The sequence below is a fragment of the Camellia sinensis genome, chromosome 5 (genome assembly GCF_055761805.1).
Source record: "Camellia sinensis isolate YWXY chromosome 5, ASM5576180v1, whole genome shotgun sequence".
NCBI classification, from domain to species: domain Eukaryota; kingdom Viridiplantae; phylum Streptophyta; class Magnoliopsida; order Ericales; family Theaceae; genus Camellia; species Camellia sinensis.
This window is the reverse complement of record NC_138965.1, coordinates 206,994,319-207,018,987: the sequence shown is the minus strand read 5'-3', so window position 1 is coordinate 207,018,987 and position 24,669 is coordinate 206,994,319. Positions and strand designations below refer to the sequence as shown.

General features: G+C 29.7%; 2 protein-coding genes across 2 annotated transcripts; one reads left to right on the top strand and one right to left on the bottom strand.

Moving 5' to 3' along the window:
* Positions 1 to 9,314: 9,314 nt before the first annotated feature.
* LOC114286698 (glutathione S-transferase U17) lies at positions 9,315 to 11,583 on the top strand. Its single transcript, XM_028229902.2, has 2 exons — positions 9,315 to 9,797; positions 10,942 to 11,583. The coding sequence occupies exons 1-2, from the start codon at positions 9,477 to 9,479 to the stop codon at positions 11,314 to 11,316; spliced, it is 696 nt and encodes a 231-aa protein (XP_028085703.1). The 5' UTR covers positions 9,315 to 9,476; the 3' UTR covers positions 11,317 to 11,583.
* A 2,214-nt stretch (positions 11,584 to 13,797) lies between these two features.
* Positions 13,798 to 17,881, bottom strand: LOC114286697 (glutathione S-transferase U17). The gene is made up of 2 exons (XM_028229901.2): positions 17,419 to 17,881; positions 13,798 to 14,475 (listed from the first exon to the last, which is right to left on the bottom strand). The coding sequence occupies exons 1-2, from the start codon at positions 17,734 to 17,736 to the stop codon at positions 14,113 to 14,115; spliced, it is 681 nt and encodes a 226-aa protein (XP_028085702.2). The 5' UTR covers positions 17,737 to 17,881; the 3' UTR covers positions 13,798 to 14,112.
* Positions 17,882 to 24,669: the final 6,788 nt, after the last annotated feature.

The window sequence follows — 24,669 nt, the reverse complement described above, 5'->3', positions numbered from 1 at the left end:
CACTTAAAAAGAAATATATTTGTGATTTTTTTTTAAAAGTTACTAAATACAAAGAAATACAAATATATATATACATATACAAAAAAAAGAGTATTTTTTTATTTATTGACTTTTTTTAAGATTTCGCTTATTTTTAAGTAAATTTATATTAATTGCATCTAAAAAGTTAAAAAAAAAATTAAAATATTGTGAACAAAAAATTCAAAAACTCAAAAATTGTATTTAAAAACTTAAAACCAAACGAAATGAAAAAAAATGTCAAAACAAATCACACCTAATAAACTTTATAGTTTTTTAAAAAAAAAATCACAACTAAATTTGGAAAAAAAATCCACAACTAAACTTTATAAATTTTAATTATTAAAATAATAAATTTTGTCATTAGTATGTAATTATTTTTAAAAATCACACTTAATTTTTAATTTTTCCAATCTTATAATTGGATTACGTGTTGTGTCCAAGTGGAGAAAGCGAGAGAGAGAGAGAGAGAGAGAGAGAGAGAGAGTGGTACGTGTTATTAGTATGAGCCACACAAGCCACCTAACCACGAGAGTTATTTAATGGTTGAGGAGTATTGTTCCACCCAACATAAAGTGAGTGTTTAGGAGGTGAGTTTTTTTTGTAATTTTTTTTAATTATAGAATACTATTAGATAGTTGAATTCTTTATGAGTGTTTAGGAAGTGAGTTTTTTTTGTAATTTTTTTTAATTATAGAATATTATTAGATAGTTGAATTTTTTTATAGTTGGATATAAGATTTGTGAGAGAAAAAGTGAAATGATTATGAAATTGAATGTGATATTTTGTTTGAATTTATTTTTTTTAATTTTGTAAAAAAATTGTCTTTTAATAAAAAAATTCAAAAAAATCCAACACACAAACCTCCCAAATTAAGTCAATCAAATCAAGCTTTAAATCTCTTTCTGAGCCTCTGTTTGGCAAGTTGGTTCTTGGGCTTTTTTGGCTATTTTAGCCACAAAAGACAAAATAGGCTATTTTAGCCATAACAAACAAAACATCACATCCAACCCATAATCATTACATTCTTCTCTCACAAAAAAACTCAAAAAAGCCAAAAAGCCAAAAAGCCCTTCCCAAACCAAGCTTTTAAGCCCAGGCTAAAATAGCCAAAAAAGCCAAAAAGCCAAAAAGCCAACCCACTTCCCAAACGGAGGCTCAATTTGGTCAGCTGTTAGAAATTTTTTTTTTTTTTTTTCCCTTAGACAAAAAAATTGCGGGCTTCATAATTTTAGCCAATGAAATATGAAATCTTTTGGGAACAATGGTAAAAAATCAATTTTTTTAGCTTTTTAATTTTTTTAGTCAAAAAAAACTATTTTTTTATCCAAAATAATCTATCTTTTTGTCAAAAAAAAATCAAAAAAATTAACTTTTTACCAATTTCTCAAAACACCCTACTGGAGCATTGTTTGGAATTGTCCGCAAACTAATTTCTCCTTAACCACCCCATTATAGTAGGATAAATTACAAATAGGGGCGCTTTGCTACCATACTAAAAAGTTAATTTTTTAGTTTTTTAATTTTTTTTAGTTACATTACTTCACTATTTTTTTTATACAAAAAAATTAAAAAGTCACATAAAGTTAAAAAATTAATTTTTTTATCAATTTTTCAAAACACCATATAGGCGAGGATTGTTTTGAAAAATTGGTTAAAAATTAATTTTTTCCCTTTTTTTTCTTTTACTTTTTAAAAAAATCTGTAAAAAAAATGATATGATTCAAAATAGATTAAAGGGCAAATTACATTAATAATCCATATAGTTTAGGGTTTGCGTCACTTTAGTCCCCGACTTTTCAATTGTGACACATTTAACTCTGAATTTTGAACCTTGTTCCAAATAAAGACAATTAACATATCATTATTTAATTTTAAGGGCAAAATCGTCAATTTGATAAAATATAAGCTAATTTGACAAAAATAAATGTCAAAAAAATATTTTAAAATTTTTAAAAATTATTTCTACCAACCAAAATAAAATTATTTAAAGTTGATAAAAATTAATAAAAATTACATGATTAATTTTTAAAAATTAATTTTACGTGATCATCATCCAAATACATAATAAAAATTGATTTGGTAAAAAAATAAATAAATGTCCAAATATTTATCAATTTTATATAATTTTATCTTTAGTAAGTAGAAATAATTTTTAAAATTCAAAAATAATTTTTTAACATTTATTTTTATCAAACTAATTTATATTTTATCAAATTGACAATTTTGTCCTTAAAAAATCCAATAGTATATTCAATTGTCCTTATTTGAAACAAGATTCAAAATTCAAAGTCAAATGTGTCACAATTAAAAAGTCAAGCACCAAAATGATTCAAACACTAAACTATAGTGACCGTTAGTGTAATTCACCCTAGATTAAAAATAAAAAATTACCTCTTAGCCAAATTCCTAAAACAACCCATAATTTCACTATTCACAAAAAGCTCTAATAATAACCATGGTGTCGCGTCAACAATTAAATTGATTTTCAAATAATAGATTTTACAATTGGTTTGGGAAGTGGGTTGGCTTTTTGGCCTTTTTAACTTTTTTGGCTATTTTAGCCTAGGCTAAAAAGCTTGGTTTGAGAAGGATTTTTTAGTTTTTTGACTTTTTTTGCTTTTTTTATGAGAGAATAGTGTAATGATTATGGGTCGGATATGATGTTTTGTTTTTTGTGATTGAAATAACCTACTTTATCATTTGTGACTAAAATAGCCAAAAAACTCCCTAACCCAACTTGCCAAACGGAGGCTTAATTTTGACAATAAGGTTCATTAACTAATAATTTTTCTATTCACGTAATATTAAAAAAGGATTACAACTATATCGTTAATTTTGTGGTTGATGTTGTTACATTATCAAAAAATGTTTAAAAATCTTAAAATATTATTTTAAATTTAAAAGTGATATTTTATAGGGGAATTTATTTTTCACCTATTTATGTTTCTCTTAATCCAAATAATTTTATTATATTTTTATGAGTGATATAATTATCGAAATACCCTTAATAATAATAATAGGATGAAGTGCATACTAATGTTTAAATTAACAATGTGAATGTTCCGTGATGTAAATATTTAAATTGTCATTGTGAACATTCATACCGTTAAATATGAATATTCACATCACCAAATTGCAAAGAGTTCAAAAAATATATGTAATGATAAAATTACCTATAAAATATCTTAAATATGATAATTAAGATTTGGTGAATCAAATATCAAAGTAATGGAACTTAATAAAATACAAGAATATGTTTATGAACTAATTGTGATATAAGTATTTAAAAAAAAGATTTCTTAATAAATTTTCCAATTTTATAAACATCAAACTTATGGATTATTGTATTTTAATACAAAGAATAATTTTATTCAGTGTTTGATTTTAATTTTCTGAAAATTGAGTTTTATTTTTTGTTTTTAGTGAATACTTTTTAAATTTTAAGTAATTTTTTTTTACTTTTTTAGATGTACTTTATTTAGATATATCTAAATAGTAAATTATTTGTGAAAAAATATTTAAAAAAATTAATAACTACAATGTGACACTCTAACTGTTTAATTAATAAAAATAAATACATAAATTATAAAAAATATATATATATATGATAAGATAAAATAAAATATTTTATTTTATAGTTATACGTACTAAAATGTAATCTAACTTAAAATTAGAGGCTTTGTTATTACTAAAATATAACAATATGATTAATATTTTGTTTGGGACCAGATCAAAACAACTATGGAATTATTGAAATCTTGAGGTCAAAGTGAAATTAAGGAAAAGATGAATAACGGTGGCGCTTTTAGCTTAGCATACCTATGCACAATCATGACATCTTAAACTTAGAGCATCCACAATGGATACACTAAGCTGTGTGTTAGTGTCAGGTACCAAGTTTTGGCTAGCTGAGGGTGTTGTTTGAGGCTGCAATGGAGCTGTTAACGTGTGTGTTAGTGGTGTGTATTAGTGTCAGATGTTAATATGTGTGTTAACTGCAGCAAGCGTTTTAGCCAGTGAATGAGGGAGTGAACGTGTGTGTGGGACGTCTCCCCGAACGTCCGACCGGAAGTCCCCCCAGACGTCCAGCTCCAAATCCTTGAAGAAAAGAAAAGAAAAAAAAAAAAAATTTGGTCTTACCGGTTGACTGGTCGGACGTCCGACCGGTTGACTGGTCAACGGCAATATTTTTTTTTTTTTTCCTTGTTGGGATTTTTTTTTTTGACTTGAAATTTAATTTTAGGCTTGAAATTTTTGATTAAACTAAATTATTTATTTATTTTATTTATTATACACACACACACATATATATATATATATATATTTTTAACACACACCTTAATACACCTCTTAATACATCCATTGTACCACTATTCACTCATTATTCACTCACTAAATTTACACACTTTAACACACAACTTTAATACATCCATTATGGGTGCCCTTAGGCCACCTAATGCTAGCATGATGATTCACCATGGTAAAAGGAGAATCACCTCCTTAGATCCAAGTATAAAAAAGGGGCGGAGCAGTAACTTGAATAAACAAACAGTAACTTGAAAATAAGAAAATAATAGGGTTAATATTAAAGTGAGTTATATTATATCTTGAACTACTATAGTATGTTTTCTATATCTCTCGAGTTACCATAATATATTTTACGAATGTTTTGAGTTATCACAATTTATTTTATATAATTTATGTTTTATAATTATATTAATGTTTCAATTATGTGGATTATTTTCTGAACTCTAGGTTAAATAGAAACCCATGGATATGTTTATTTAAATTTTAAAAAGTATTTGTAAATAATTGTTTTCTGTAAGTACCACCATGGGAGTTCCATGTCTTGGGGGATTTAAATAACCATTGACCCTTGTTTTGCTACTTTGTGGTCCTCTGTTTGTCATGAATATATTAACCCCTGTTCTGTTTGTCACTCTAGGGACCCCTGTTCTGTTTTGTTCTGTACCGTGATTATAGTTATTTACGTAATTTCTGTATTTCAATTTCTATCACTTTTGTTAATGTTTTACCTTAAATAACTATCTACGGCTATTTTATTGCCCTATATTCACAGTATAATATTTCTCACTCTACTATGTGCTTATAGCTGTTATCCCTTTCGGGTGATGAGATTTATAGGGATCAAGATGGGAGATAAATCACAGTGTTTTTTTTTTTACTATCTGTATTTATGATTGGACTCTTGTAATAAAATAAAAGCCCAAATGACTATTTTTGTTTCTTTGTAATAAACTTTTGGTACCTATTTATTTTTTGATTTATTTATAAATTATCTGTTTGCGCTACTAATACCGTAATTTTAGAATTATTTTATTTTCTTGTCTTGTTTTACACCAAACCTTTGGGTATCGGGTTGGGTTGTGGCATACACAAAAATATTTAAAATGTACTGAATTTTCATTCTTTTTATATATATTTTTGGTATTTAATGAATTTTTTAAAGATTTTTTTTACAAATATTATACTTTCTAAGTGCATTTATGTTATGTGTGTCTAAAAATTTAAAAAATTGCTTAAAATATTAAAAAAAATTCAGTGAAAACAAAAAAATATAAAAAAGCAAAATAGACTTTTTAGCCCAATAAAATAAAATATCACATCAAACTTATAATCATTACATTCTTTCTTTCACAAAAAGTCAAAAAAACTAAAAGGCTTGTCCCAAACGAGACTTTTTAGCTCAAGGTTAAAATAATCAAAAAGTTAAAAAGCCAATCCACTTCCCAAATGAACTCATAATATTAAAGACGGATTACAACTATATCGTTAATTTTGTGGTTGATCTTGTTACATTATTCAAAAATCTTTAAAAATATTAAAATATTATTTTTAAATTTAAAAGTGATATTTTATAAGGGAATTTATTTTTCACCTATTTATGTTTCTCTTAATCCAAATAATTTTATTATATTTCTATGAGTGATATAATTATTGAAATACCCTTAATAATAATAATAGGATGAAATGCACATTAATGTTCAAATTAACAGTATGAATGTTCCGTGATGTAAATATTTAAATTGTAAATGTGAACATTCATACCGTTAAAAATGAATGTTCACATCACCAAATTGCAAAGAGTTCAAAAAATATATGTAATGATAAAATTATCTATAAAATATCTTAAATATGATAATTAAGATTTGGTGAATCAAATATCAAAATAATGGAACTTAATAAAATACAAGAATATGTTTATAAACTAAGAGGGAGATTTGTGATCTGGATTGGGCCGTGGGAATAGCCAGGCAGATTTGGGCTGGACACAGTGGGCCATGGTAGCATGGGCCTGTTTAGATAGGTTGGACCGAGCTGTTTGGCTTCATGGTACAGAAACCAGTCAAGTGAGGATTCGACCGAGATATCCGCCGCCTCATTGGGTTCCACGGTTCGAGAGTTAGCTCGGCAAGAAGGCCGACGCTTAACCCGAGCTCGGCTATGCCGGGATGCAACTGAGCTCGATCGTCATTTAGTACGGCGAGTGGAGCGCTCTAGCTAGCCGCATGATATGGCCATTGATAGCCGAGAAGCTGCAACTCGGCTGTCGAGCTCCCAGTAGAGTGGGCTGGCAGTTTGGTTAGGTGGTGTTCAGCAAGATTTGTGCTGACAGATGGGATAGCAGCAACACGTGTTGAGAGACTAATGGGAGTAGATTTGGGGCGCAGAAGCTGTATAAGCGAGTCTGCGCCCCCATGCTGAGGCAGATGAACATTTGGTAAGACTTATATTATACACTCAATCCTCTCTCTCTCTTTCTATATCCCTGTGTGTGTGTGTCTAACTTGATCGTCGGAGGAGGATTCCGGCCACACACCGCCGGGTAGCTCACCGCCGTTGTGCTCGCAGATTGATCGGACAGGTAGGAGCTCGGGAGAAAGGAATACGGGCTTGCCGGAATATTTGCTCCCCGTACATGAACTAATTGTGATATAAGTATTTAAAAAAAGATTTCTTAATAAATTTGCCTATTTTATAAACATCAAACTTATGGATTATTGTATTTTAATACAAAGAATAATTTTATTCAGTGTTTGATTTTAGTTTTTTAAAAATTGAGTTTTTTATTTTTTATTTTTAGTGAATATTTTTTAATTTTTAAGCAATTGTTTTTTTTTACTTTTTTAGATGTACCTTATTAAGATGTATCTAAATAGTAAATCATTTGTGAAAAAATATTTTAAAAAATTAATAATTGCACAAAAATATTAAAAATGTACTGAAGTTTCATTTTTTGTTTTTTGTTTTTTGTATTTTTGGTATTTAGTGAATTTTTTAAAGATTTTTTTTTACAAATATTATACTTTCTAAGTGTATTTATGTTAGATGTGTTTAAAAATTAAAAAAAAATTGCTTAAAATATTAAAAAAAATTCAATGAAAAAAAAAAAAAAAAAACAATATTTAAAAAAAATGAATTTTGAAAACTGAAAACAAACTGACTGATTAATTCTAAAACTCTGATTAAAAATCTTATTAAAATATGAGAGGTAAAATATAATTAATTGTTAAAAAAGTAAATATTTGAATATCTAATAATATTTGAACACACACGTTTTTAGAAAAGAAGTCTAATAAATTTTTGGGTAAATTACACATTGCCCCCTTAAAGTTTTACTCATTTCTCACTTTGGCCCTTTAAGTTTAATTTTTCTCATTTTGACCCTTCATGTTTGCAATCATTCCCATTTTATTCATAAACGAACTTCTACCAAAAAAATTAACAGAATCTACTACATCACTAATACATCAGCTCTATGTATGATGTAAAAAATTCACTAAAGATGCAAAAAATAAAAAATAAAAAAATTGAAATTTTTTTTAGTCTTTAGTGAACTTTTTTTTTTAAATTTATTCATAAACATTATTGCATTATAGATACATCTAGATTAGATGCAGCTGAAAAAAATAAAAACAAATTTAACTAAAAAAAGAAAAAAGTTCACTACAGACGATAAAAAATAAAAACACACTGACTCAAACACTTGTATTTTCAATTCAAAAATAAAAAATTTACTATCATTTTTTTCGTCTTTAGTGAACTTTTTTCCCTTTTTAGTTAAATTTATTTTTATTTTTTTAGTTATATCTAATCTAGATGCATCTATAATGTAATAATGTTTAGGAATAAATTTGAAAAAAAAAAAAGTTCACTAAAGACTAAAAAAAATTTCAATTTCAATTTTTTTGTTTTTTATTTTTTATTTTTTGCATCTTTAGTGAATTTATTACATAACGTATGGAGCTAATGTGCTAATGACATGACAAATTTTGCTATTTTTTTAGATGAAAGTTAGCCTAGGAATAAAGTGGGAAGGGTTGCAAACATGAAGGGTTAAAGTGGGAAGGATTGCAAACATAAATAACCAAAGTGGGAAAGATTGTAAACATAAAGGGCCAAAGTGAGAAAAATTAAACTTAAATGGCCAAAATGAGAAATAGGTGAAATTTAAGGGACAAAGTGTAATTTATCCTAAATTTTTTAATACAAATAATATTAAGAGAAAATTACAATTCAGGCCTAGTGTGAAAAATAATTATAAATTTATAAAATTTTTATAATTTTAATTAATATTTATAAAATTTATCACTGATTAATAATTACTTTTTTATAAATAAAAAATATCACATCAGTATGATTTTACAAAAGCAATTGAAAATCAATAAATTTTAATAATTAATATTATAATTTTTTTCATAAATATGTATTTTTTTCCCTAACACCTAGACGTAATTACCCCTTCTATAAATATCACACATGTGATATTTTCCCTAATATTAACAATAAAAATGAAAGTATAAAATTAGACAAAATATATATATATATATATAAATTTTAGTATAAAAAATATAACTTTATTATAGTAAAAATGACACTAATTGTTGTCTAAATTAAAATTAGAAAACAAAATTTAACATAATAATATCAAACTTATTAAACTTACTGTGTTTTGTCTAACATTAGGATAAAAAATTGATAATATTTTTTCAAATTGGATTAATGAAAAAAAATAAAACATAAGAAAGGGGAATATAAATGAGATTTTATTTTCTTCCTTAGGATTTTTAGAGACAATTTTAATATTATAAATTTTTTATAATTCATTAATTTATTTTTAATCGAATAATCTTTAAGTTGTGTAGACAATTTTAATATTATAAATTTTTTATAATTCATTAATTTATTTTTAATCAAATAATCTTTAAGTTGCGTCCAAATCATGAATTTTTATATTAGATAAGTATTTTTTTTTTTTTTTTCTTCCTTTGGGATTCACAAACTTAAACTTAGGGCATATACCCTATCATTTTCCCTTCTATTTAAATAGACCCACGCACAAGAACCAAATACACATCTCACACGCACACACCATTGCGCATCGTGAACAGTATTTCACCCACTGTTGGTTTGCTTCTCTTCTCTGGAAACAATGGCGAAAAGCGAAGTGAAAGTTCTGGGAGCATGGCCAAGCCCATTCGTGATGAGGCCTCGAATCGCACTCAACATGAAGGCGGTGGAGTACGAGTTCCTCCAAGAGCAATTAGGTGCAAAGAGCGATCTACTTCTCAAATTGAACCCGGTTTACAAGAAAATCCCGGTTCTGATCCATGGAGACAAGCCAGTATGTGAGTCGCTAGTCATCGTACAGTACATTGACGAGGTTTGGACCTCCTCCGCTCCTTCAATCCTTCCTTCCGATCCTTATGATCGTGCTCTGGCTCGCTTTTGGGCTGCTTATATCGATGATAAGGTATGGTATGGTATGCCTTTTAGTAGAGTATTTTTTTATGCGTATTGCTGTTTTTTGGGTTGTGTTTGGACTTACGTTTTTTTTTTTTTTTTTACTATCCATGTAGATCGAGTGATTTGGTGAGAAAATATAAGATACTAAAAAAATTCTTTTTTCATGTTGGCTTTATAAATTATGCGAGAAAAGTAGTTTAAGTTTGGGTTTGACAGTTGATTTTTCAGTAGTTTTATTTTTTATTTTGTTAAGATAAAATTGTTAGAAAAGTTCATACATTTACAAATGTTTTTTATTTTTATATTTTTGGTTACTAAAAAAATTTAAGTATGTTGGTGTGTGTGTGTTTTTTTTTACCTTTTACATCCTTCTAATAATCTTACAAAATAAAATAAAATAAAATAAAATTTATGGTTTTGGAAGATTTGGATTCAAATCTTGTGTTTTCCATCATCTTTCTCAATCTAAATTATCTATTTTTTCCCCCATGACAAACAGAGTCAACTATACAGTATTTGATCTATTTCTTACTAGTTTAAGCTTTTGTAACCATTGGCGTCCCGTCAAGCTCTTCAAAATTATTTTTTAATTAAAATTTTCAAATAATAAACATCATCAAACTCATTTGTAACTTATCAAAATTTACGATAGCTACAATAATTCGTGTCATAACGAGGCACTGTACATGTATATCGCTACTTGTGTGTTACCTGTCCGGCCGGAAGTTCGGCCGGTCAACTAGTCAATCGCATTTTTTTTGGTAAAAACTTTTTAGCTGATAACTTATCAATTTAATAATAATAAAAAAAAAAGATTAACAAACACAATAAAAAAATAATATTTAATAAGAATAAGTTAGAATAAAACGTTTGATACATTTGGTGTTAAAATGTAACTAGCTAAAATAATGAACTAGCTTTAATTTGACTAAAAAATTAAAGATTTTAGCGTGGATGCTCTAACACTATATGCACCTAGCTAACCCACAAACATGGTCTTGAAAGTTGCCATATTTTAGGGAAAAAAAATTCACAAAAAAAAAGAGTCTGTAATCAAATTGGGAGATTATATGGAATTGAAAAATTGATGGGTATATCTAGCCTTTTATATGATTATTTGATTATGTATTTCAAATGTGGTGGTGGTGCAGTGGTTTCCATCACTGAGTGGTATAGCCAAGGCTCAGGGAGAGGAAGCAAAGAAGGCAGCAATTGATCAAGTGATTGAAGGTTTAGTGCTATTAGAAGATGCCTTTGTGAAATGCAGTAAAGGCAAGAGCTTCTTCGGCGGCGATCACATCGGATACCTCGACATTGCATTCGGCTGCTTCCTCGGGTGGCTGCGAGCGATTGAGAAGATGAACAATATGAAATTTCTCGACGAAGCCAAGATGCCGAATCTGGTCAAATGGGCTGAGAAGTTTTGCAGTGATGTTGCTGTGAAGGATGTTATGCCTGAAACTGATAAGCTTGCTGAGTTTGCTAAGGTGCTCATGGCCAAATTCAGAGGACCACCTACAAACTAGAAATAAAGATATCCATAATAGCCATAAAGGCCTTCAGTGAGAGGCAGATGTTGTGAGGCAATATTTACTGTTCTTGTCCATTTGGGTTGTTGAGAATGCAGTTCCTGTGATGAATATGATGGATTGGTGGTGCCAATTCTAGTTTGTAGGTGGTGTGTTGTTGTCCTTTTGAATTTGATAACCATTATGTTTTGGTAAGTGTATTTTTTTGGCTTATTTTCGTATTTAGTGAGACAAAAATAAGTCAAAATAAGTAATTTTTGTTTACTTACTTTCGTCTTTAGTGATTTTTTTTGAAATTTTTCAAAAATATATATATACTTTTTAAATTCTTCTTGACAAGATGGATAGAAAAAATTTTGATGTAATTTTGAAAAAAAAAAATCACTAAAAGCAAAAAAAAATTGAAAAAAGAAGTGACTTTTTTTTTGTTGCCAAAATGGGTGATGTGAAGTTTGTCCTAAAATATTTCTCTTGGGAAAACTTCCCTCAGCTGGTGAATTTTTGTGGAGAAACTAATTAAAAAGAAAAATGTATGGTTGACATTGGTTTGAGATCCAGCTAAAAAAATCATATATATATATATATATTTTATTTTTTTTTCAGTATTTTTTTTCTAATTTGTATCAATTTAAAATTTTTCCAATTTATCTAATTTAGAAGGATTTTACAATTAATTTTTTAAATATATATATATTTTTTACTAAAAACAATAAAAGTTAGTTATTTTATTTTATTTTTTTCAAATATGGGAAGAGAACATAATGTGGCATATACCCAATGTATCTTGCTTTTGACATTTCAAAAATTTAGATCATGAAGCTCGCTCCCAATCAATGTTTTGTAGCAGCACAACATAACACTATTGACCGGTTTAAGTAGTCTGTTTCTTCAGCACTAAAAGTTGGCTTAGCCTCCGTTTGGGAAGTGGGTTGCCTTTTTGGTTTTTTTGGCTATTTTAGCCTGGGCTTAAAAGCTTGGTTTGGGAAGGGCTTTTTGGCTTTTTGGCTTTTTTGAGTTTTTTTGTGAGAAAAGAATGTAATGATTATGAGTTGGATGTGATGTTTTGTTTGTTATGGCTAAAATAGCCTATTTTGTTTTTTGTGGCTAAAATAGCCAAAAAAGCCCCAACTATGGCTTCCCAAACGAAGCCTTAGAAACTTCATAAACCCTTCAACAACTCATTTTCTAATTTGTTTATTTATATTTGGGGTGATTGAGAATGGTAGTATACACTGGCGGAGCTAAGAAATTAAGTTAGAGGAGATACTTATTAATTATAATATTAAAAATTTTAATAAAAATATTTCATATAAGTTTTTACAATTGACTTCAAGAAACATAATATATATATATATATATATATATATATATATTATTTGTAACAAGTATATCATGAATAATAAAAAAAAAAGTCATGGATATAAGTTTTAAAATAAATTATATAATGATAAAGTAATTTTTTATACAAAATTTTAGTAAAAATTCAATATAATAGTAATACCACGTTATCATTAACATATGATATTACCAACCAATAGTAAAGAAACATATAAAGGATGAACCCCAAATGTAAAATGTTACTAATAATTCAATAAATTCCATATCTTTGTTGAGATTAATAATAATTGTATATCAATAATGATAAATATCACCATTGTATTGAAATTTTCATAGATAATAATATTGACTTATCGTAATATCTTTATTTTTAATAAAAAAACAACCATTATTATTTTCATAATTTTAAAAATGTCATTGATATTTCACTCTAAGGCCCTATTTGGTTAGGTTTATTTCCAGTTTATTTCAGCTTTGAGCTTAATTTAAGCTATTTTGATGTGTTTGGTTCAGTTAACAATACAGCTTATAGCTTTTTGTAAGTCAAAAATCAATTTATTCTTTAAGTGGGGAAGAAGAAACTTAATTTATAAGTAAAAAATCAGCTTATATTCACAGTTATAAGTTATAAGCTGTTAAGTTATAAGGTATAATCACTTTCCTACAACTCTATCAAACAGGGCCTAAATAATATTATATAATTTTTTTTATTTACAATATTTTCTTTATGTGTGAAAAAAAAAAAAAAAAAAATCAAAACCCACCCCGGGGGGGACCCCTGCTCCACTGTGGCTCCGCCACTGGTGGTATAGTGTTACAACATTAGCGATGCAACGAAAAAAAAACACTAGAGAAAGTACTTAGAAAATAGAGAAAGTACAGAAAATATAGTTTACGGTGCAAATTTAAGGTTAGTTATTTAGGCCTCGTTTAGCAATTGAATTTTTTAGTTAAAAAATTATTAAATTAGTTAAAAAGTTAATAATTCATACTAAAAAGTCAAAGATTCTCTTTTCTTTTTACTTTTTGCACATCTTTTCGTAAAAAATTAAAAAATCATCTCCAACATACTAATTTTTTTTAACTCATATTTTAACCAAATAACCAAAAAAATACTAAATTAACATGTTCTCAAACGAGTTAGTCTAATAATCCCATCACATTTTGCAATTCAAACTCATTACAAGTGACGCAAAAAAACACATAAAACTCCATACAATGATTATGAGATTAAAAATCCTTCTCAGGATTAAACATCTCTATAACGTTAATCAAACATAGCCCCACACACAACAACAACAACAACAACAACAACAACAACAACAACAACAACAAAAAAAAAAAAAAAAAAAAAAAAAAAAAAGAAAAAGTAGCATAAAAGATCATCTTGGACAAATCAAGTTGAGCAAATTTATTGACTTGTGAAGTGAGTGACCAAGTTTCATTGGGAGATTATTAAGCTTTAGCATTGGTTTGAAACCTCTTGGCTATCTCCAAAAGCTTCTCTGTTTCAGGGAGGGTACCTTTCACAGCCTCATGTGAGCAAAACCTCCCAGCCCATCCCACCAAACCCGGCGTCTTGGTTTCGTCAAGCAACACCACCTCCATCATCTTCTCTGACGCCTTGATCCACCCTAAGCAGCATCCAAATGCTATGTCAAGGTATCCAATGCTATCCCCACCGAAGAAGTCCTTTCCTTTGCTACACTTGGCAAAAGCATCCTCCAAAACCACCAACCCTTCCTTTAGCCGCTCAAACGCTGCCATTTTTGCCTCCACTCCCTCCGCCTTCCGCGTCTCCATCATCATCGGCAGCAACTACAACCATTTAAAAACATAAATCATGCAGAAAAGGGTTAGCTTATTGATAAATTGAATTGTCATATACGCTTGTGTTTGACCCTTTTAAGGACATCATAACCCAAAGTGTGTTTAAAGTTAGAGGAATAGTATGAGTGAGAAAGTGCGTAATTTTTTTGAGCAATGCTACGCACACAACGGGTGGAGTACAAAAGGTGGACACAGAACACTGTTCACAGGTCGCCCGCCAAGAAGATCGAAAAACACCATGATAGCTACGATAGACGCATAACATCCGTGGTCAACAAGCTTGACGACCGCGGTCAACACCATGATAGCTGTGGTCGACAAGTTCTTACCAATCGTCCGAACAGATAACCGGTGAACAGTTCTGTGTTTCCATTCTCTGTGCTCCTAGACTTATTAGAATTGTTATCGTCTCTTTGTAGTTTTTGAATTTATAAATTTAAAAAATATATATGAAAATTGTAAATAAATAAATAAATAAAAACTTACGTGTTGTCTATTTTTATCATTTTTAAAAAGTATAAACAGTTTATAATTTATACTTTTATAACCACAAAATCTTCGGTTTCACATTTCTTTTTCTTACACTGACCCCTTGGGTCACCACCCATCATCCATCGCCACCACCAATCACCCTACATCCAATTAGGTGGCTTCCTTCGTCAACCATCTCTAATGGTCTTCTCCACTTATAAAATGACAATAATTTTTGGCCACTATCTCTGAACACAAACTCGATGGCCGACAATCATTTTTAGGACACCATTTTTGAAGGTTGATAGCCACTTTTGGCCACCACTTCCAACTAACTACCCATTTCACTTATTTTCAAAATAAGTAATTAAAACAAATTAGTGTGCTAAAAATGTAAAAATATGTTTGTTGTTATCATTTTATCTAAAATAAATTTAAGGATAAATTACAAATAAACCCCTTAGGTTTGCTTAAACTACGACTTGCCCTTTGTGATTCTGGAAATTACATCATGTCCTTTCAAGTTTCTAATCGCATAACAAATGACCATTTTTATCAATAAATCATCTAGTCAATTGACAATTTTAATATTATTCTAAATATATTTCAATTAACAATTCAAATAATTTTATTATTGTATAGGAAAGTAGTTATAAATTTTTTTTGTTAAATAAAAAAATTATCATGAGGAGGTATTCCTAATTTCTAGAACTACAGGGATAATTTATATCTTAAGTAAATCTCAATAGGTGGATTTGTAATTCACTCTAGATTTAAAGATGTTCAATGTTTTTGTAAATAACAAATAGTAAACTATAAGGGTCTGTTTGGTAACGTTTACGTTTTCAGTTTATATTTACAAAAAATTTATAAACTGGTTTTTGTTTATTTTTTGAAAAATATAAACTATAAACGCGTTTGGTAATTGACAAAATGTTTAAAAAAATTTAAAAATATAAAAAGAGTGAGAAATGACAAGTGGTGGCAAGTGGCGGCAAGTGGCAGCGGAAGATGGTGGTAGAAAGTGGTGACGGTGGGTGGTAGGTAGCCGGTGGTGGTGGCGGGCGGCGGGTGGCAGTGGCGGATGGGTGGGTGACGGTGGCGGGTGGTGGGTGGTAGCGAGTGAGTGGTGGTGGCGGATGGCGAGTGGTGGCGAATGGGTGGTGGTGGCGGATAGGTGGCGGGTGGGTGGGTGACGGTGGCGGGTGGTGGGTGGTAGCGAGTGGGTGGAGGTGGTGGTAGTGGTGGTGGTAGTGGTGGCTTGTGGTGGGTGGTGGTGGCAGGTGAGTGGCGGATGATAGGTGTAGGTAGGTGGTGGCGGCGAGTATGTGGCTGGTGGTGATGGTGGGTGGGTGGGTGGATGACAGTGGCGGGTGGTAGCGAGTAGGTAGTGGTGGCAGATGGGTGGTGGTGGGTGGGTGGGTGGCGAGTGGTGGGTGGTGGTGGCAGGTGAGTGGCGAGTGGGTGGTGGGTGATGGTGGTGGTGGTGGTGGGTAGTCGGTGGTGGTGGCGGATAGGTGGCGAGTGGCAGGTGGCTGGTGGTGGCGGGTAGCTGGTGGTGGCTGGTGGTGGCTGGTGTGTGAGTGATGGAGGCGGGTGGTGGTGGCGGGCGGTGGATGGTAGTGGCGGGTGGTGGTGACGGGCGGTGGATGATAGTGGCGGATGGTGGGTGGTGGCAGGTGGATGGCAGGTGAGTGGTGGGTGGTGGTGGTAGTGAGGGATGGGTGGTGGGTGGTGGTGGTGGCGGCGAGAGATGGGTGGTGGTGGCGAGTGGGTGGCAGGTGAGTGGTGGCTGGTGGGTGGCAGGTGGGTGGTGGTGGCGGGTGGTGGTGGTAGGTGGGTGGTGAGTGGTGGTGACAGATGGTGGTGGCGGAAGACGGTGGTGGAAAATGGTGGCGGGTGGTGGCTAGTGTTTGGTGGTAAAAAAAAAAAAAAAAACTCAAAACTCAAAATGGAAACACATTTTTGAGTTTACATTTTCTGATCAAATTTATAAACTGAGACCACTGATTTATAAATCAAAAATTTACCAAACAAGTTTTTATTTGAGTTTTTAAAATTTTTGTAAATATAAACAGAAAACTGAAATCGTAAGTGTTACCAAACGACAAACAACCACCTTAAAGCCAGTTTTTTTATTATCAAATCACCTGTCTATTTTTTTATATATTTTTTTCAAAAAAAACAAAAAAATTAGCTTTTTACCTATTTTCTAAAACAAACCAAGTGTTCCATTTGATAAAATAAAGAAAAAAAATATTAGTTAATTTTCGAGTACCATGGGACATTGTTTGCATAGTACTCTTAACAAATGAGATCCTGCAAACCACTATAGATCCCCCTTAACTACCTACATATGACGACCACATCAATAATGTAACATGATACTCTACCACTAGTAAATATGTTTATAAACTCATAAATTTCATCAAAAACATAAATCGAACAAGAGGCAAGTACCTTGTCATCAACATAGGTAGCCCAGAAGCGGGCAAGGGCAGCATCATAGGGATCAGAAGGGAAGATAGAGGGACCAAAGCTCCAAACCTCATCAATGTATTGTACAATGATGAGAGACTCACATACAGGCTTGTCACCATGGATGAGAACTGGGATTTTTTTGTGAACCGGATTGGATTTGAGAAGTAGTTCGCTTTTGGTACCATATTGCTCTTCAAGGAACTCGTACTTGATGGATTTCAAGTTGAGGGCAATTTGAACCCGGTTCACGAAGGGACTAGGCCATGCACCCAGAAGCTTTACGTCACTTGTCGCCATGGTCAACTCTCTTATTCTCAAGTTTTACAGAGGGAATTTTGGGTGTATGAATGAATTGGGAAGGAGGAAGAAGGAAGTGTTGACATTTTTATACAAGTGTATGGCTTGGGAGAGAAGACAAAGGAAGGCATGAACATAGGGAGGTGATTCATTTTTTAATTTTTTGATTGGCATATAAATATTAGAAATGGGGTAATTCATTTGACTTTTACTCTAGCTTGTATCGTAAGATGAAAACAAAATATATTATAATTTTTCATTTAAGTGAAAATAGAAAAAAAAAAATTATAATAACAATTACGTTTTTTTCATTATTACTTTTGAATGAGTTGAAAACAAAGAATATTGGGGTGTTTTAGGAAGTTGGTAAAAAGTTAATTTTTTCATTTTTTGACTTTTTTAGTGACTTTTTTCACCAAAAAAAATGACTTTTTTGTTGACTTTTTTGCGACTTTTTTTTTTAGAAAACTTGGTAAAAAGTAAAAAAATTGACTTCTTATCAAGTTTCCAAATTGCCCCATTATATAAAGATATAAGTGATATAAAGATATTAGCGATATATTTTTTTTTCTTAATGGACTTTTACTCTAGCTTGGATCGCAAGATTAAAAAAAAAAAATTATAATTTTTCATTTAAGTGAAAATATAAAAAAAATTATAATAATAATTTCGTTTTTTTATTATTACTTTTGAATGAATTGAAAACAAAGAATATTATACCAATATATGAGTGGTATTTTTTTTCTTCTTAATGCACAATCTCGATAAAACATACACAATCAGCCAACATGTTAGTTAGTTACCACCATTTTTTTTTTTTTTTTTTGGGTGAGAAATGAAACCTCTAAAATAAGATAGTTTTTTTTTTTTTTCATTTTTTTTTCATTAAACTTATAAATCAAATACAAGAAAAGAAGTTATATTATTTTTATTCCTTATCATTTCTTATCAAATCACAATCTAAACATATAGTTAAATACAACGTAATATTAATAAGTTCTACCACTTATGTATATCTTTAATACTATATTAAAGACAACTATGATAACACATCAAATGATAAGATATAATAATAAATAAATAAATAAATTATTATAACATTAAAATCATGTCTACGTTTTAAAATTTTCAATGAGTGGTAGTTATAAATGTTTTGGGAGAAAAATAAAAAGATTTGTATAAAGAAAAGGGATTCGGCTCTTTTTTAGTTAAGTTTCTTAATTAGAGGGTATTGGTAGACTTATATGGGACATCATGGAGACTGATGATTTAAATGATTAATCTGTAAAACATATTAGATATTTTATTTTTATAAAAAATTATATTAATTAAATATTAATAATTATCTAATCGAATCACATTTTTATAACACGGATTTCGCAATACGTGGGGCCCAGTCAATAAAATAGAATAATGGAGTGGGGTCAGTCAATCCATTCTCATCGAACAAAGAGTTATTTTACGTTAAAAAGTCTTCGTAAAACCATCCAATTAAGGATCTATAGAAAGGACAATATTAAAAATATTAAATTTTTTATTAATAAATAATTAAATATTTTATATAAATGTCAAGTCCACATTTTTATAAATTCTGCATTGATATTTGATTATTTATTTAATAAAAAATTTAAAAATTATTACTTTTTTCCTATTAAAAAATTATCTCCAATTTAAAACTTTAATTTTACCATCATGGCGGTGCGAAGATCGTAACATGTGGGGCCCAGTCAATAAAATATAATAGTGGAGTGGTGGGGTCAGTCAATTCCTCCCCATTGGTCAGAGTTATACGTCGGGGTTTTTGGAAAGTCAAAAAAAAAAAAAGTTAATTTTTAATTTTTTATCTATTTTGATTCACATTATTCCTCATATATTTTATTTATAAAAAGATAAAAGAGATTAAAAAAAATAAAAAAATTATTTTTTTATCAATTTTTCAAAACATCACATTATCAAAGTCGTCATAAAACCATCCAATTAGGGATCTATAAAAAAAATTATCTCCAATTTAAAACTTTAATTTTATCATCCTATTATGGCCTCGTTTGAGAAGAGGCTAATTTAGTAATTTTTTGATTATTTGATTAAAATATGAGCTAAAAAAACTAGTATGTTTGAAATGACTTTTTGATTTTTTACGAAAATATGTGCAAAAAGTAGAGAGAAAATGCCTCGTTTGGGAAGCAGTCAGTTTAGCCAAAAAGTTACTAAAAAAATCAAAAAGCCAACAACCCATACCAAAAAATCAAAGATTCTCTTTTCTCTCTACTTTTTGCACATCTTTTCGTAAAAAGTCAAAAAGTCATCCTAAACATACTAGTTTTTTTTAGCTCATATTTTAACTAAATAGCCAAAAAGTTACTAAATTAGACTCCCTAAGTTTTATAACGAGTTTTGTTTTAAATTTTAAATTTTCATTTTATAATATTTTTAGTGTATGTTATTCATATAAAAAAGTTAATTTAATAATCATAATCACCTTGCTTGTTTTCATTTTTCAAAAAATATTTTTCAGAAAATTCTACATTCTTATTTTTCGTATTTTTTTGTTTTTACTGAATTTTTTTTAATATTTTAAGCATTTTTTTTACTACCGACTTGTATATTCGGGACATAGTGAGATTGCACGGGATCCCAGTGACGATCGTCTCAGATAGAGATCCTCGTTTTACTGCTAGGTTGTGGCAGAGTTTGCAGAGTGCCTTGGGCACTAAGTTGACCTTTAGTACGGCTTATCATCCTCAGACTGACGGGCAGTCCGAGCGTACTATTCAGATCCTTGAGGATATGCTTCGGGGTTATGTCCTTGACTTTAGTGGGACATGGGAGAGGCACTTGCCATTGGTGGAGTTTGCCTAAAACAACAGTTTCCAGTCTAGCATCGGTATAGCACCGTTTGAGGCCTTGTATGGCCGACCGTGTAGGTCTCCAGTTTGTTGGGTCGAGGTGGGTAATGCACCTTTGTTGGGTCCGGAATTGGTTAGGGAGACGACGGAGAAAGTTGAGCTTATCCGTAGGAGGCTTGTTACAGCCCAGAGTCGCCAAAAGAGTTATGCCGACCGTAGAAGGAGGCCTTTGGCGTTTGAGGTAGGTGATCATGTCTTCTTGAAAATATCACCTAGGCGAGGTTTGATGAGGTTTGGGAAGAGTGGGAAGTTATCCCCTCGGTTTATTGGTCCTTTTGAGATCCTTGAGAGGATTGGCGAGGTTGCCTATCGTTTAGCCTTGCCGCCGCAGTTGTCCGGAGTGCATGACGTGTTTCATGTGAGTATGCTTCGAAAGTATGAGCCGGATCCATCGCATGTGTTAGATTGGACCGACTTAGAGGTAGATGAGGATGCCTCGTATGAGGAGAGACCGGTTCGGGTCTTGGATAGGCGGGATCAAGTCCTGCGTGGCAAGACCATTCCTTTGGTGAAGGTTTTGTGGAAACATCGCGGAGTGGAGGAAGCCACTTGGGAACGTGAGTTGGAAGTCCGCGAGAAATACCTGGACTTGTTTATTGATGAGTAATCTGGTATTTAGGTTATGTAATGTTGTTGGACTTAAGAGCTTTATATATGTCTTAAGTTGTAAAACATTGGTAATGTTTTGGTTTAATGAAAGTACGTTGTAGAACTTACCTTGATATGGAAGTTGATTATGATATTGCATATGTTAAAAACTCCATTTTCCTTATATAATACTAGCCTATCACCCGTGCTATGCACGGGATAATTATAGATATTTATATTTTTTTTAGATTTTTTTAATATATAAATTATGTTTTTTAAGATTTTTTTCTTATCACTAATCATAATATATGGGGAAAATTGAAAAGGGTATTGCAGTAACTATATACGAATTGTATCTATAATTATTTGTATGAGGGGATTTTAAATGTTGATCAGGAGATTTTGACCAAATCAATAATTGCAGGCATGTGGAAAGATATGTGGATTGAAAAAAGTTAATAAATACTGATTAGGGGATTTTGATCAAATCAATAAATGCTGAGTTTTTTTTTTTAAATAAAAAATTTTAAAAATTCAAATTGGGATATTGAAGCTCCCATAAGTTTTGGGGGTTAAAAACTCAATTTTGCTTAATAGATAGATAGATATAGATAGATAGATAGATAGATATATCTTTTTATTTTTATTTTTATTTTTATTTTTGTGTGGTTTCTATTTGGGTTTTTTTTTTCAATTTATTTAAGATGGAGTTATGGGTATCTTTTTTTAAAATTTAATTTATCTGTGGTTTCCATTTGTTTTTAATTATTATTATTTAGGTAAATTATGATGTGAGTTAGATATGTGATAGACATGTTAGCTTTATTGATTTAAAGTTTATTTAGATAAAATTTAAAGATTTTTTTTTTAGTTTTTTAGTTTTTTTTGTTATGTTATAATATAATATATAAAATATAGGTAGATATCTACAACTTTAATAGAAAATATTATCTGATTTTTTTGGGAAGAGAAAATGAATGCAAGTTTTAATATTTTTTTAAAAAAATTTGTGAGAGAGATTAGGAGGGAGAGATTATGAAATATTTTTGTTATTAAATAAATAAATCATTCAATAGTTTATTTTAATCTATTTTGTAAATTAAAAATCAATAATTTTGAAAAATTGATTAATTTGTCCCATTAAGTGATTTAAAATTTTGATAAATATATATAAAAAAATACATAATTATAATTCAAATTTAGATGTTATATCTTTTTGAGATCTATAGCTAAATTTTTATCTTTTTTATTTTTATTTTTGTGTGTAACCATAGTATATGGGAGAAATTCAAAAGGGTGTTGCAATAATTATGGAGAAATTAAAAGGGATTGTGGGTTGGGAGAAGTCAATAAATGTTGAGGTTGGGTTGGGAGAAGTCAATAAATGCTGAGGTTTTTTTTTTTAAAATCAAAAAATTAGAAAATTAGGATTAGGAGATTGGAGCTCCCACAGGCCTTGGGGTTAAAAATCCCATTTTGCTTAATATATAGTATAGACTACCCCATTACCCGTGCTATGCATGGGATAATTATAGATATTTATATTTGTTTTAGATTTTTTTTAATATATAAATTATGTTTTTTAATATTTTTTATAAAAATAATTTAACAATTTGATCACTAACCATAATATACGTGAGAAGTTGAAAAGGGTACTGCAGTAACTATACACGAATTGTATCTATAATTATTTGTATGAGGAGATTTTAAATGCTGATCCGGATATTTTGACCAAATCAATAAATGCAGGCATGTGGAAAGACATGTGGATTGAAAAAAGTTAATAAATGTTGATAAGGGGATTTTGACCAAATCAATAAATGCTGAGTTTTTTTTAAAATAAAAAATAAAAAATTTAGAAAATTCAGATTGGAATATTGAAGCTTCCACAGGCCTTGGGGGTTAAAAACCTCATTTTGCTTAACACGGAATAATTATAAATATTTATATTTGTATTAGATTTTTTTAATATATAAATTATGTTTTTTAAGATTTTTTATAAAAATAATTTAACAATCTTATCACTAAGCATATTGTATGAGAGAAGTTAAAAAGGGTACTGCAGTAACTATACACGGATTGTATCTATAATTATTTGTATGAGGGGATTTCAAATGCTGATCAGGGGATTGTATCAATAAATGCAGGCATGTGGAAAAATATGTGGATTGAAAAAAAGTTAATAAATGTTGATCAGGAGATTTTGACCAAATCAATAAATGTTGAGTTTTTCTTTTTTTAATAAAAAATATAAAAAATTCAGATTCGAATATTGAAACTCCCATGGGCCTTGGGGGTTAAAAATCCCTTTTTGCTTAATATATAATATAGATATAGATAGATATAGATATAGATAATATAATATAGATAGATAGATGTGTTGAAATTTTCAAGGAATTTTGTTTATGCTAGTTTTTAATGCATTAAAGTTTAATTATGAGGGGGTTTTGACCAAATCTCCCAAAAGGCATGGGGATTGGGAGACATTAATAAATGCTGAGGTTTTTTTTTTTTAAATCAAAAAATTAGAAAATTAGGATTGAGATATTGGAGCTCCCACAAGCCTTGGGGGTTAAAACCCCCTTTTACTTAATATATAGTATAGACTAGCATATCACTCGTGCTATGCACAGATTGTGTTTACAATTATTTATATATGTGAATTGCGATTTTTAAATGTCTTCTTTTTTTTTCTTTTTTTTAAATGTCTTCTTTTTTTCCTTTTTTATATTATATTAAAGTTTAATATTTTGATAATAATCATATGTGTTAGACTTTTCAAGCAATTAAATGTCTTTTTTTTTATTATTATATTATATTAAAGTTTAATATTTTGATAATAATCATATGTGTTGGACTTTTCAAGAAAATTTTTTTATGCTTGTTCTTAATGCATTAAAGTACTATTATGAGGGATAATAATCATATGTGTTGAGACTTTTCAAGGAATTCATGTGTTGGATTTCAAAGAATTTTTTATGTTTGTTCTTAATGCATTAAAGAGTTATTATGAGGGTAAGACTTGGGGGTTGAGAGAAGTTAATAAATGCTAAGGTTTTTTTTTTAAATAAAAAAAATCAAGAAATTTAGAATGGGAGATTGGAGCTCCCACATGGCTTGGGGTTAAAAACCTCCTTTTGCTTAATATATAGGATAGATAGATAGAAAGATAGATAGATATAGACATATAGATAGATAGATAGATAGATAGATAGATAGATAGATATAGATATGACACATACCATTTATATGACACAAGGACCAAAGTACCGGGACAATTGCTGCAATTTGCCCTCATCTAAATTAAAGGGATTTAAAAAGTAAAAAAAAATAAAAATTATAATATTAAAAAATGTTCACTAAAAAAATATAGATTAAAAATTAAAAATTAATTATTGAAAACTCCATACTAAACAAGGTAATGTTTTCTATTAATTTT